We start from the raw sequence: 15,478 nt of genomic DNA, 5'->3' as shown, positions 1-15,478 counted from the left end.
TGTGAAACGGCCTGATCACATCAGAGTGTTTACAAAAAACTGACACGAACAAAGACAACATTCCTCACAGCCTGATATAATCAGCAAAGAAAAAAAAGGCCAGAGTACTAACTTTACCTCGCTTTTCGTATCATAGATGCTGGTTTAGTAATTAGAATGTTAATTTAATGTGCTAATTATTCCAATTAACTATGAATATGTAATTAACTGTGCCCCCTGATTTGCACTGAAAATTCTGTAAGGGATTTTTCTATGCTAGATCAAGCAGTCATGGTTTTACACCAAAAAAATAACTTGTGGCTCATAAGTTTGAGCCTCCCCAAAAAAACATACATAGTGTAGCAGTAAAAGACAACACTTGAGTCTACAATGAGCATACATATCTTTATATACATATCTATCACAAAGACCACATGATAACATTCGGGCTGCAAAACATGATTAATTGCATTCAAAGTAATGTGTTTGTGTTTATGTACTATAAGCTATGCATGTGTATTGTGTATAGCCATGTATGAAAACAAATTATAAATTATACATAACTTTCTAAATCTAAGGGTTTTTCATAATACATACGTGTGTGTGTGTGTGTGTGTGTGTGTATTAATGTATACATAAATATAGGCCTACACAGTACGTGCACATAATATGTAAAACATTTTTAAAATTTGCAATCAATTAAGATCAATCATTACAATATACCATACGAACAATATAGTTTTAGTGAACAATATATATTTGATAACATGACATTCTTAAGCTGCTTTTTGTTGAGTGCTTCTCAGCAAATACTGCAAACACACAATACAGAAAACAAAAAAGTCAGGTTCTTATGAATATCGGTATAACCTGTCTGCCTGCCTTTCCACAAAGCTTAAAATAAACCATTTTAGACAATACAGCTGCGTGGGCTATGTGTACAGTTGAAAAACGACGACATGTTTACAGTTCTCTTTTTTTATCCCAACCTTATGATAGCAAGAAACCGCTTATTTAAAGATGAACTGGTCATATGAAAGCTCAAGAGTTATATAAAGAACTTCATGAAGCGCTTCGTATAGCTCTTCCTCGTCTGGCTGAACATTCGCTGGTTCTTACATAGTTAAACACTCTCCCACACGAGGAAGCAGGGGCCGATATTTGTTAAATAACTGATTGCCACCATGACTACAGTAAACACTGGGGCCCTAGGTTCGGTGTTTATTAACAAACACATCTTCCTTCTGGAGCAATTTAACATTAACCAGGTGGTACAATCTGCAGATCTGGCAGGTGCCATAATACACAGGGAGGGCCTTATGTAAACAGCCGAGAAGGGCGGGGGAACGGCTCGAAAAGCAACACAGCTAGAGTAAACAGCGAAGAAAATCTCTAGACAAACAAGCAACCCCTCTCCTGACATGAATGTGAACCAGAACAGAGCTCGTGGGATTTGAGTGCTTGTTATTTAGTGCTGCTAACACAGCCGCTGCCTGTTTCGGCTGGCAGAGACACCGAGATGCACTTTCACTGAGAACGAAGGACAAATTTTAGATTGCTGTGGGGCTGTATACGTGCCGTTGAGGTCCGTGAAAAAAAAAAAAATGAGCAAGGAAGATTTGGACCAAACATGTAATGGGTAAAGTTCTATCAGGTCTCTTACAATCGACTGCATGCTCGCGTGAAAATCCACTGCCCTTTTAGTTTGTTTCTTCTATATAGTAAAAATTGTCACTCACTACTTCCATTTCTCCATGGCTTTAATCAGTTCATTAAGCGGCATTCTTATGTGGCATTAAGTTGAATAGTTGGCGAACAGCGATGGTGGTTAAATATCGAATTGGCCAATCAGCATCCAGGACCGTACTCTCCGTTTATATAAAGACAAAAGTGTGTGCACGTGCAGAAAATCCATTCAAGAATAAAATGGAACGAAGGAGCAAAATGGCATCCGATGTAGATTGCACAAATATTCAACAACTGAAAAAACACATGAAAAACATGACAAACATGCACTGAAACATACACTGTAAATAATGACAGCATTACATTGTAATGCAACCGGTCCACAAATGTGGGGGAAAAAACAGGCCTGCGTATGATTCATGCACAAATCTGTGAGTTACGCTGTGGCATTCTGTCATAGGCTGACACCAGGCATGTTTGCTGTAAATAGATGTGTTAGAAACAACTACGAAATGCCAATCTGAACCAGTATCGGCCTGTTTGACTGTTTAAAAGAAACGCTAATGGCAAGTTTGTTTGGGTTAAACGTTCTTACATTGTCAGAAACATGAAAGGCAACAAAAGCTCGTCAAGAGTGTAACTGCTGAAGAATGTTTTGTGCGTGTTTATTTGACATACACTGGCATCGGTCTATTTGCACAGATGATAGGCCTTCATCTCGTGAACGTTTCTCTGCATTCCTAATGCCTCATTTTCCCATAGACACAAACTTTAGCCGACAAGCAACACAAACATGAGGATTTTAGGGGAGAGGTGAAGCCTCTGAGGACTTCAACTGTCAGGAAGGGAAAACATACACCAACCTGAAGGAATGCCTTTGAAGTCTCAATGAGGAGATATTGATACATAACACAAAATGGGAGTAAAGCAAAGTCATAAACGCACACTCTTAAGCTCTAAAGGTGCTTAATGTGATGCAGCATCAAGACGTGGCTCTCAAACCGAGTTAGAGTAATACAATTAGCAAGAACGTCAACAAAAATAAAGGCTGTTTGTTGCTGAATTATGGCTAGGTCTGAGGATGGTGGGGTTTATCACCCATAATGCAACTGGACAATTAATATGCCCAGTCATGGCTGTCTAATGTTGTTTACTTCTAGGTATTGATTGAATATTAATCAATTCACTAGACCAAGTAATGATATAAAGAAAACATACTCATCAGACTCAGTCTACCTATTAATTCTCCCTAATAGCACGTATCTGTGTGTTTTCCACCTCGGCTACGAAAAATAAGAACCAGTTCATCAATAGCGGCCTCAGGCTATTCTGTTACAGAAATTTACACTGAACATGAAACGAGTTAGATTTTAAAAAACACCTTGTGAGCAGTCTAGGAATGAATCGCTAGACAAATAAATATTTTAAAAAGGGAAGCAATGTGTGGAGGAAAAAGAGCCCTCCTATTACAGCAAGATGTTGGATAAAGAGTCCGGGGAAAGAAATAATGTTTGACTAGTTAAATATATTTGGCAAATAATTGACTAGACATATGCCCGTATCTATTTTTCACGCTGCGATTAATTGCTAATGCTTTTATCACGATATAGTTACAATACTGAAATTTCTTTGGAAAAAAAGTCCTGTCGCAATAGAGCATAACAGGTTTAACACCTTTTTCTATATATATATATATATATATATATATATATATATAAAATTAATATTTAAATACAATAAAGCAAAACTTTACACAGGAAAAAAAAAAAGCTTTTTATAAACATTTTATAATTTCTTTGATTTTAACGTGTTTATTAACCGGTGTTAAATAATGAAGCCCTAATGTAAATAAAAATTAATAGCCTATTGGGTCTAAATTTATTTGGTGCTGTGAATGAAGGACACTACGAATACCAAAATAGATATTTCAATCATTTCAATTAGAAAGTAGCATTGTTAATGGGGTTTCTGGGGTAACAACTGTGTTTTGACTCATTTTTAATAAACATTGTCTGTATTTTGAAGTGCCCACGATAACAATACCATGCATATTCATTATTATGATATATCGCATTATATTAATTGACAATATGATATTTTTACTTCCATCAGATGAGGGATGATTGACACCATACCCTCTAATTGACCAAACTGTTATATGCTCTGAATAAAAGTCTAACAAAAAAGAAAGGAAACCATGAAAAGCAACAAATTTCACAGGGCACAAGTCTATACACAATCTTTATAAATTCTTCCTCCTCGAATGTCATTACTTCACAGATCTTTGTAAACCGTAATGACTTTACTGTAACTTGCACTTATATGTCCGCTCCTGTTTTTAGGTGATGAACTTAGCCGCCTTGCAGTGAAGTTGGATGCCCCTGAGGTTGAGGGCTCTATGACTGATGAAGTAATGAAGTGTTGGAGTGCAGGACTCACCGGCTAAACGAGTGACAACTTCTCTGGTGACTAGTTTTGACTGTGTCTTTGTTCTTCTTTTGCTTGAATGTTTAAATCGGCACATACAAATAATAAACTTTTGAAATGGATTTACTAGATGGGTCTGCAGATGTCCCGATTCCTTATTGTTAAGTCTTCACAAAAACTACAATTTTGTTAGCATTTTCTCTCCATGTCATAACCTGGTGCAGCCCAAAAACGTGTTTTAAAGAAAACAAAAAATACAAAAAGGAGGGATTTATTTTGGACCCCTTTAACCTTTACTAACTTTTGTTTTATGAACAAAAACAGTATCTTCAAAATATCTTTTGTGCTCCACTGTTAAAAAAAAACAGTTATACTGGTTTGGAGCAACATGAGGGTGAATAAGTGATGACAAAACGTAGTTTTGGTTGAACTGTCACTTTAAGACAAGGAATGACTCAAGCAGGTGCCTGCCAGCAGAACTACCAGAGTGTTTCACATTACATCCGTATTCCATGAAGTTTCCAAAGCAATCAATCATTTACCTGTAACCTGTACAGGCTTATTTTTGAAGGCTAAAATCTAACAGAGTTATGGTTTTTTGACAACTGTGTTCAACTTTCTCACTTCATTCAAAACATTTTAATGCTGCTGGACCGGTCTAAGAACGATCTCTGAATGTGCAGACAGCTAAAAATCAGCAGAGTTCATTCATCCGGACGAGGCTGTTGGGAGCAGTTGGCAGAAAGAAGGGGCTAATGGCACTTTGTAGTAGGCTATAGCATGGTGTCTGGATGCATGGATCTATTTTTAGAGAGGTTTCTGAGATAATGGAAGAGGCAGCCCTCATACAATATCACATTTCATAGCCTGGCTACGAACACATGACAAATTACACAGATACACAAAACCACACTGCACAGATACAAGCCAAGTAAAAGATAGGCAGGCTGCATCAGTGAAATTACAGGACCAGACAATATTATCTTGAAAATGTGTGACAGGCTTAGTACAGAGAGCAGTTTGCTATAGTGCCTGCTTTTCATTCAGGTGTACTACTATGTAAATACACTTTACTGAGATGGAAATGATGTGGTTTCCACATAGAGACTGAACATGAGGGTGATGAAGGCTTGTCAAGTTCATTCAAACTTTTTAAACTACAGTGTGTGCAGATTACAAACAAATGCCCTTTATCTTTATATTATCTTTTCATACAGAGTATTGCTTTTTTTAAAAATGTATTTATGTAAAGAAATGAGAGACAAACTGTGCACAAGGAGACCTTCTTGATTTCTGAACGACGGCATTCAAGAACAAATCCCAAGAATGAACGATATTACAAATGTGAAAACTCAGGCCAATAACAAATAGGCCTATAATTGCTTCCCATCATGGCCTGTAATGGAATTGATTTTTATTATTTAATACTTCTGAGCAAATAGAAATTAAATTCAATTGCTTAAAATTGATTCAGTCAGTCATGTAAAGTCACAAATGTTTTATTTATAATAATAATAATAATAATAATGTTATATTTTGAAAAACGACTGCAGCCTTTGTGAGCAAAAGCCATTCAAAAAAGGTCTTACCGTTCACAAATTCTTGAACAGTATAATAGAAATGTAAAGAGTGAACAGCTAAACTAGTTTGCTTAAACTGAATTTAAGCATGCCAGCATAAGGACAATTGCATTCACTTTGAGACTTGCTAAAACTGAAACCTACAGTATTTCCAATTAGCCACAGCTAACCTAATTCAAAACAATTCATAGAAATTAATATTCTGGTTTGAAGCGCATGCTTCAAACTCTCCAGGATGGCAAACACAGACAGCACGACCACACTTTACTGTTCCGGAGGATTTGAATAGGCGTGCGAGTCAGTTGAGATAGGGCAGCAGAATTATCCCCATTTCCATATAGATTACACCAATAGACAGAACGGTGTGACAAGAAATTCTCTCACGACTCTTCGGCAACGCACTTCCCGGTCAACAAAGCAAACTTGTGCTTATTTACCAGAAACTGATAGCTGCGCACATACACATCGAGCGATTGGTTTCGTTTACTTTAAAATTAAAATGAAAAGTAACCCACACCGAAGACTAGGTATAACGCCAACCGAGAACGAACCTGTCACCTTGTCCACCAAGCCACAACAAAGTTGGCTCAGTTTTAGGTCACTCATCTGAAACCCCTTCACCTGAGGGGAAACCCTAGGTGAAGCCAGAACGTAAGAAAGGGGAAACCGAATCTAAAACGCCCACCTCAAAAGGAAATAACTGTCACGTTCATCTACAAATCCACGCCTAGGAGAGCCACACGTGCAGCTTCCTCGGAAAGAACAAACCGCATTACACTCACTCCTACATTCTCTCATGCTTGCGGCGCTCCCTTTAACTATCACATCATTCGTCTCGAGAGTGCAATACAGCAATTTAGGTACTAGACTGTTGTTTATTAGGCAGTCAGCCATCACAGCAGGACGTCTGAGCATGATATGCCATAAAGGTGTTTATCTAGACATGTCGAGAAAACTGTTAATCATCGATCGAATTATGACGGTGGCGTTACCGGTTCCCTGACTTGATCTTATTCACTGCGTAGCAGGAGGTGGGGGGGAAGTCGTGTCATTTAGAAAGAAGGCATCGCTTTTGCGCAAGTCATTAAAGCTGTTATTATGCAAGCGGAGAAAAATCTGTCGACGGTCGCATTATTCAGTCAGACGCTAAAAGTGACAGAGAAACAAGGCGCTTTATAAACGCTATTTAAAGGCCAATAGCTATTCGTCAATAACACCGTTGTGAAACACAAGACAGGCCATCACAGGTTTGTTAACGATATGACAAAGCTCCAGGATGCGGAGAAGCGCCTGAAGGAGTAAGATCTGAAAGAAGAATGTACTAATGCAGGGTTTCCTATATGGGAGTTGGAAGCTAGTATTACTTCAATCTAGGGATGCACTGTAAATAGAAATGAAATCGAGATAAAGGCAGAGGCTGCAATTATCACGTGTAGCGTTCGGTGATCAGCAGCTGATCTCCATCCAGAGGCCAGAGGGTGCTCTCGCTGCAGAAACGCTATGGGTTTTATCATTATTAGTTAGTGACAAAGGATTAATCGTGATTAATTGCACCCAAAATAAGTTTTTGTTTACACAATAAATATGCATGTGCTCTGGGTATATTTATTATGAGTAAATAAGCACGTGAATTCATATGTTTCTGCAAACAAAAACATTGCATGCGTTTAACTGCGCTATTACTATTATTATTTAAAATGATTTGATTATAACACGGTATATAATAATGCCATAGTGACATAGCCTAGAATAGAATACTACAAAATATGTTGTTTGCCATATTCTGTTTAAGAAGCCAATCGTCTCCCAGAAGGATTTATTTCAAACACTCAACTGATGTAATGAAGTGAGTTTGGAGTAAAAACATGTTATTAAATGTGGTATTTTCAAATGCTTTCAGTTGGAGCATTATTTACTACACAGAGCCACAGTTCACCGAGAAGCTACGCAAAAACAGCTGCCACTACAGCATAAAAGATAAGTGCGATTTCATTACAGAGCAAATAAATCATCTGCAATAATAAACGTGATATTGCGTAGTTTCTCAGTAAACTGTGGTTCTGTATAGTAAACGCTGCACCATGTGAAAGCACATGAGCCTAATTCAATCCATTACAACATTAAATTAAACAATTAAGATGAAAACCAATCTTATAAAAAAGTACATTTTTAAAATCAAAACTAACTGATATTTTAGAGCAAAAAGTGGCACTGTGGTTTTTTTGTTGTTTTTTTTTTTTTTATATGTGTGCCGCTCATAATACCATATTTTCAGAGCTGGAAATGGGAATGCATTTGGGAAAATAAATAAATTAAATAAAAAAAAAAAAAACAATGTGCACTAGGTTCACTGTGCTTTTTATAAATTTACATAAGCACATCTGCCAACATTTTTGTGGACAGCCGTTTACAGCATGCCAATATTAAACCACAATAAAAGCTTGAAGATTAGACATGTTAAAAGCTTGAGAGTCTGAATGACAATGTGAAGAAGACAAATATTTGTTTTGTAACTTGTGCTGTTGGCTCGTTCTCGTGAAGACTGAACCCAAGTACGTGCGAGCAATCTGACAAATCTGTACCACGATCAACCTTGAACACATCCAAAATCTACTTAAAGATATTTTTAACAAAAATCATGACCGAACAATTTTTAGCTGTAATAAAAATCTGTTCATATTTCACTCATGCCATGGTTGCACTATACATTTAATTACTTCATTCAAGTTACTAAACAAAACATAGGCCTACTCTATTAGTATTAATTATCCATTCATTGTCTGTTGACTTGCATATCATGTGACATCAGAAAAGTGCGGACATGCAAACGTGTCATTAAATTATTAAAATATTAACTTAAAATCTCAGACGAGCTCTTCAGGTAAATATTGTGCGTGTAAAGAATTCGGCATTAAAAAAATTATAATTTGGGAACCCTCTGTACTAACAAATGATTTTTTCCCCCTCAGTTGTGCTGAATGGACAGATCTTCACAATGGACCCGTAAAGTAAGGGAACCAGATCCTAAAGGCAGGCAACACCTGGTTTAAGAACAGACAACTGAAGTAAAAAAGACAGACTGGGTGGGATGCCTGTAAAGAGCGGTAACAAATGATTAACTGAATTGTAAACGCTCAGAGGCAAAAAAAGAGAAACGAAACCTGTCAAGGGGCGTAGCTTTTTTGTGTTTGTTGTAGTTTCAACAACTTCAAAAATCAAACAATGAAACCGAGGCGAACTTTTTTTTTTTTTTTTTTAACTCTTTGGTACGCTCGTGGAAAATTATGAAACCGAGTAGACTTAAAATACTGGCTGCGAAAACCTACTGATCCATCGACCCACCTAGGCAGCGCTTCTTTGCATAATAGGTGCCTTAAAATACAGTCTAGATAGGGAGTTCACTCAGCTGTGAGACGAGACCAGAGTAACACACCTCTATGAGAGGATGCATGTGAGTCCCTGTTTAAACCTGCTGACCAAAATCAAACCACCCAGTTAGGATTAACACTCAATTGAATGAGATTTGACTAATGCCCACTGACAAACACTCTAATACGGGCTGCATAATTATAGTGTGGAGCTAAAAAATGGTTAAAGGCGATGTTCAGGGAAAAAAAAAAACACTTTAAACAAATTACATTTGTATTATAAGAATATATATATGTATGTGTGTGTGTGTGTGTGTACATTTTGCATCATCAACAATCCAAAACGTATGTATTTGTAGATTGTGCGCACGCATATACATGTAAAATATCCATATATCGCGTTGTTAATATTTGTTTTGTAATCGTATTTTTAAAAAGCCGTGAGGATTTGGAGGTTGGATGTGATTTACGACAGGCTGCGCGCAGTGTCTTGAACTGAAGTTACTCTGCCTGTTTTTGTTCTCCACATGAACCGAACCAAAAGGCACATGTTAGCCAGCTAACACTCCCATAAGGGGTTTAAATCGGGTGCTGCGACAATTACTAAGTTTAACCAAAGCCAGCGACTTTGTTCAAGGCAAATTGCCTGTTGTAAAACACTAAATAAACGGAGATAAAAGTGTGGAGAGCTTTGAATTGGCTGCTCCTCCTGTGTGCTCCTCCGGCGCCGCCGTTAGTTCTGATCAGGCTAATAACTAGCAAATCAACCTCGCAGTGTAAATCACGGATAAACGCAGTGAAGGAAACTTGATGGAAATAACACACTTACCGGGGATGAAACGGTTTCCCGACGGACAGAAACGAAAACTTTAACGGCGACCCTGGAACGAACTTTTGCGAGCTGGAAAGCGCGGTGTGTCGGTCTCCCATGAAGCTCGCGCAGCCGCGCGCTGGCCGCCACACCGCCGCGTGCTGCACAATGTAAACAACTGTATTCTTCCGCGGTGCGCGTCCCAGGGACTACTTTACGGAGCGCGAGACTGGATTTTCGCGAGCGTGCGCCGCCGCTTGCGCCGAGCGCTGAATTGCAATCGGCAAGTAAGATCAATTTGATGATTTTCGTGCGTGGGCCGTGTCTGAACCGAGCTTTTGAGGCGAGTTTGGGAGCGGAGTAGCTGTTGGGGCGTGACGTCACGTCCACCTGCTGAGGGCTGTAATGCGTCGTCGCGCGAGAAGCGAGGAATAGATAATGTTGCGCACTAGACTGGATACTATTCACTCCGCGAGGCATTCGTCAATACCGTATAAACGCGAGCTAGCGGGGAAGACGCCTGGAGCCCATCTGGTGAAATGCGAACGGGAGTAAAAGGTTTCGGAGACGCAGGCAAGCGGAGAGCGCGAAAAATTGCGTTTAAAGGGCGCGCGGCTCCACCTCGCGGCTGCTCTCGCGCGTTAAACGAAAGACGCGGCGTGCCCGTTGAAATAACCGCAGCAGTCGTGTTTCGAAGTCTGTTTTGTATTTATTCAATATTTCAAAACCTATAAGCGAAAGAAAAGAAATTATAATATAACCGATTAAATACATAGAGATAAACAAAACATTCTGTGAGTGAAACCCTGGGAGAACAAGGCACCATTCCAGAAGATTGACAATCAGTTTGAGGTTTCAGATCCTGATTGGGAGCCTGGAAAAAACGGACACAAATGTTCCTAAAAGTGAAATCCTCGTCAGTACTCGCATCTCATTGAGAGATCGGTGATAGGTAGGAAAAGGCTGAAATGTGAAAGGTCAGCTGCATGTACTTGTTATTTTGCACATCCCTGCCCCACATGAAGGACAAAATCATAATTGTGCTTTTTAGTGCATTAAGGGACCTGGTTCGTGATGCAGGTCTTTTTGGGCTTGACGTTTCTGATTAGACAAACCTTTAAAAAAAAATAATAAAAATCCATACAGCAGAAAGTGAGCTAATGATGAAGACAAATGTGATAAACTCTCTCTATGCGAGTTCAGAAGGACGCGGACACGTGCAGGACACAGACAGCGATGCATTACAGCACAGGAAAACATCTCTTTGGTACTGAAAAATAAAAAATATATGCTTCGACGATTACACGGGTCATTTTCAGCTTCATCATTTGACGATATCCAGGCTAGCTCGCCCCCTCGGCTCACGAGTTGTCCGACACAAGCATCCATCCAAACACAATAAAACGAACCACAATAATAAGCACTCTGAAACAAGACACAGTGTGGTTACAGTGAATAAAAAGGCAGTTAGAAGCAAATGCATAAGTTAAAAAAAAAAAATTCAGATTTCAGACGATGAAAATATTAAGCGTTTGGGCTACTTTGACAAAAGACGAGACACTGAGCGCCTACCGGAATACATAAAACAAAATGCAGGATCTCAACCACGAGGCAGTAACCAAAGAAAAAAAAGAAAGGAGAAGTTCAACAGTGCTATGACGCTAAAACAGCTTTCAATTACATAAAATACTACAGGAGGATGTCTGGATACAGGCTTTCGAAATCATAAACGCAAAGCCGTTCGCAAGATGCAAGAACTTACCCTCATGTGATTAATACAGGATCATTTAAATTTACTTAAATATCAGGTTTAGGGTGAAAAGGTGGAATTGCATATGCATTTTGCTGTATACTTACGGTTATAACTAAGGCTGTTAAACCCACTTTTGCTCCGAAACCATTAACAACCTCCGAACCAAAAAGTTTTTTTTTCCCCCAAAGAGAAATGTGCAATACTTTTGCATAAAAGAGTTCCCAGGAGCAGATTAAGCTTAGCCATAGACCTTTTTTTTAGTCTAAGGTTATGCCTAATGCGCGTCTGAGGAAAAACCAGCCCTAAAGAGTTTGATCCTAATGGATTTCTAACACGACGAGTATACACTTTGACAAGCAGCGACTGTCACTGGACTGCACGTTTGATCAATCACCTAGAAATGGGAGGCTGAGGGCAGCATTGCTTTGTCGTCATGATTTACATTACGTACGCTACTGGCTATGTGAGCTTTATTAATATTGCCTAAATATCTGGCATGAGAAAAAATCCTTACGGAAAAAGCACGGAGGGATCATCTGCGACGCTTACAACTTAAAAACAGGGGCCGCAGCACTTCCTATGTGATATGAAACAACCCAAGAGTTCCGTTCGCCCCGGGGGGGATTCTTTTTTTTCCGTTTTCAGTCCGTTTTCTAGGATCAGTCCAAAAACAGGGAAAACCGCGGTGAGTGTGCAAAGCTCGCTAATGTCTTGAGCGACCGCCTTCGAACGCATGGTGCTCCTCGTGTGCTGAAAACAGAACAAAACAGACCAATCGGTGAACGGCAATCGGTGAAAACGGGCGTTCACGAACTTGAACGCTTCTACGAATATTGCGTAGGGTTTCAGAGTTCAACTGTCGTTACGACAATAAACGGCGAGAAGAACGCAAACACTTACGCTTATAAAATACTGCTTTAAAAGATATCTGTGGAAGAAGTTCGTAGATCCTTCCTAAAACGTTGGCCTCGTTGGCAAAGGAGGCGTTCCCGTTCCAGACCTGGACCACATCTTCTCGTTCCCTCACACTGACGCTGACTCCCACCACCTCGTCCTCTAAAAGACCAGCGCATATACAGTTATTCGTCGACACGTTATCAACGAGAGCATCGGATAAAACGTCTTTTGTACTCACCCGACGCACAGTAATCTGTGAACTGTTCACCAATCGTGGCCAATAGCAGCTCCTTCCACACAGCTGACTGGTAGAAAGACACGGAGAAATCATCTTTCGGCGGCGCTAGCACGCACCAGAATGCATTTCATGTATTTACGGTCTACAAGTCGAAGCGTAGCAGACTTACTGTGCTCTCCTTTGGCACTTTCATCTTCCAAACACCTCCCTTGGCGTTGCTTTCCTCTTCCCTGCGTGGACAGACAAAAATATTTCGAAACAAGATGGTTTACGCGAATTGTCCCCAAGGCATTTTCCAAGCCAGGGATCGATATGCACTCCGTTTAAAGATCTGAGGAAGTGTCTAATGCATACAAGGTCTGCATTCATTAAAATTGTACCATTGTCGAATATTCTTAAAATTTCAAATAACCATTTCAATGCATTTCAAAATAGCATTTATTAGCTTTCAAATCGTTCTAGCGTGTCCATTTGCCGCTCAAGAAACATTTTTATTAAAATGAAACATTTAAGAAATGAAACGCTGTGAAAACGCCAATTCCAAAAGAGCAGCATTTACAATATTATTCAATATTTTTATTAAAAATGTACTCATATTATTGAATGAAATTGTTATCGGTGCTGATGACAAATATTCATTTATTTTAGCAAAAAACAAAAATAAATCAAATGAATTTAAAACGCAGAACTGGCTATATAACAGAACTCACCATAATGGTCTTCTCTCTCCTCTCATTAAGTGGTAGCTACACCTCAGGGGGAGGCAGGACACGGCAGGGATGTTGTTGTACACACTCCAGAAACTCTTTATGTTATGAAAAACAGGCCATGTATATGAGTATTTATGAGCAACAATACCAACCCCAAAACCGCAACAGTAACCGTTTTTCTGCTGCCTGACGAAACTATTAAACACCGAAGCAGTAATGAATTAGAAAGATGATCTCGAGCAAAATACCGCGCATAATAATTATAAGCGTCAGTCAAATTTGATTAGATCTTTCTAATCAAATTTGGTGAAATTTCACCACACCTCGAGTAACATCTCAAAGGACTAGTTTCTCGGGTTAATCGGGCAAATGCGTATAAATCTAAAGTCGCAATTACAAAATGGCCTACCTGTACAGTGTGGACAGTGTATATCTTTTTAAGATTCGATTCACACTCTGCTGCCGTTGTTCCCGGTAATGACCTTGAAGATAAGGAATTAAAAAGAATCACAAAATTACTAATACATATATATTTTAAAGAATAATTCACTTAAAAATAAAACTCTGCCATCATTTTCTCGCCCCCTTGTCATTCCAGACGTCTGTGACTTTGGGGAACGAAGGTGAATTTCTTAGTAATGTAATTAAAAGAGCGGCCAGGATTATGAAAGTGAATGTGAAGAGCAGAGCTCGCTGTCACTTTTAAGATCGACAGCTTTATTTTAATGCGGTAAAAGCGGTTGAGACATTCTTCAGAAATCCTCCCTTGATGTTCATCATGTAAGGAACGTCACACGTTTTTTTGCAATGACACCAGGGTTAGTAAATAAATGCATCCTCCACATCCGTGTCATGGGGACGTAACCTCGGTCTTATGTAAAAGTGCAATTCAGTGCTGGTGATCATGCCATGAGACACAGAGCACAAGCGTTTCACAATCGTTATGGCAACCAGACGTCAGCCTGGCGGTAAACAGGACTTCAACCCCTTGAAAATCATTGCCAAAAAAAAAAAAAAAAACAGAGAATTGTAAGGAAGTGAAGCTTAAGCAGCCTAAGTGAAATTATATATAGTTTAATAATATCAGTACACCGGTTAGGCTTGTTTACATCCGTTTTAAAATCGCATGATGATAAATAAATCAACTCGTCGATCATTCGTTTCAAAACTTATTCTGTGCTAACAGTGTCCTGCTTTTGAAAAACTCAAAACGAGACCGTTTAAACGGGTTTCACCCTCACCACACCGCAGGGCTTGAGAAAGAACATGAAATCTGATATTAAATAACAACCGTGACCTACAGGTGACTCGACCTACTTTACGGAGTTATTAAATCAGCTCTGCGTTGTGACACTTAAATCTCACAAAACGCTTCGTGCAGGCGCCCGCTCGGTCTGCTGAGCCCGTTCAGAAACCGAAAACGGTGAGATTAGCTTTAAAAAGAGAAATACCGATCTCGGGCCTTTGTTGACAGGCTCGTGTATACAGAAAGTCGCATCGTTATTAACAGTAATGCGGCAACATCGGCCTACCGATCCAGCCAGAAGGTCCAGGGAGAGTGCAGGGGCAGCGAGGTGCCGTCCTCGATGTGGTTTGTGATGTTTTCCAGCTCTCTCTCGTCGATGTGGATGTTGTTTTCTGGAGAGTTCACGGGGCTGCTTTGTCTCGCCGTGTTCAGCTGCAGGTTTGGGGCTGCAGGAACCGCCATGTTTGCTTAATTGCCGCTAATCGATGCGTGAGCGTTTTGCTGGGAGATCTGTAATAATCTCCGCATCCGCAGATAGGCAGATTATTGACGCTGACTCATTTGCCGATCGGCCGGCTGGACTTGCCGCGTCACCGACACAACAACAACAGAGTCGGCCCGGGCAGGGTGAAGTCAGGCGCAGCGCCCCACCTCTCCCGGGCGCTTCAAAATAAAAGCGCCCGGACGCGCTTCAAAATAAAAGCGCTATTCATTTCAAAGGCTTAATCAGGCAAACCCCAATTCTAAACTGACAGCTGTTTTTGTTTTAGCCGCTCTGTTTTC

At 39.7% G+C, this 15,478-nt stretch overlaps 2 protein-coding genes across 4 annotated transcripts in view; both read right to left on the bottom strand.

Annotated features, from left to right (window-relative positions):
- Window positions 1-10,268, bottom strand: part of foxp1a (forkhead box P1a) — a 31,575-nt gene extending 21,307 nt beyond the window's left edge. For 2 of the 3 annotated variants that reach the window (XM_043224353.1, XM_043224354.1), the window contains exon 1: window positions 9,870-10,268. The gene's annotated coding sequence lies outside the window, so the exon portion shown is untranslated. The remainder of the gene's footprint in view (window positions 1-9,869) is intronic. The other variant, XM_043224352.1, reaches the window with a different exon arrangement.
- A 272-nt stretch (window positions 10,269-10,540) lies between these two features.
- On the bottom strand, window positions 10,541-15,356 carry eif4e3 (eukaryotic translation initiation factor 4E family member 3). Its single transcript, XM_043224357.1, has 7 exons — window positions 14,982-15,356; window positions 13,859-13,931; window positions 13,450-13,544; window positions 12,909-12,969; window positions 12,740-12,806; window positions 12,505-12,660; window positions 10,541-12,354 (listed from the first exon to the last, which is right to left on the bottom strand). The coding sequence occupies exons 1-7, from the start codon at window positions 15,155-15,157 to the stop codon at window positions 12,308-12,310; spliced, it is 675 nt and encodes a 224-aa protein (XP_043080292.1). The 5' UTR covers window positions 15,158-15,356; the 3' UTR covers window positions 10,541-12,307.
- Between the last annotated feature and the right edge of the window lie 122 nt (window positions 15,357-15,478).

Source organism: Puntigrus tetrazona, chromosome 23, assembly GCF_018831695.1.
Source record: "Puntigrus tetrazona isolate hp1 chromosome 23, ASM1883169v1, whole genome shotgun sequence".
In the NCBI taxonomy this organism is placed as follows: domain Eukaryota; kingdom Metazoa; phylum Chordata; class Actinopteri; order Cypriniformes; family Cyprinidae; genus Puntigrus; species Puntigrus tetrazona.
This window is presented reverse-complemented; position numbering and strand designations above follow the sequence as displayed.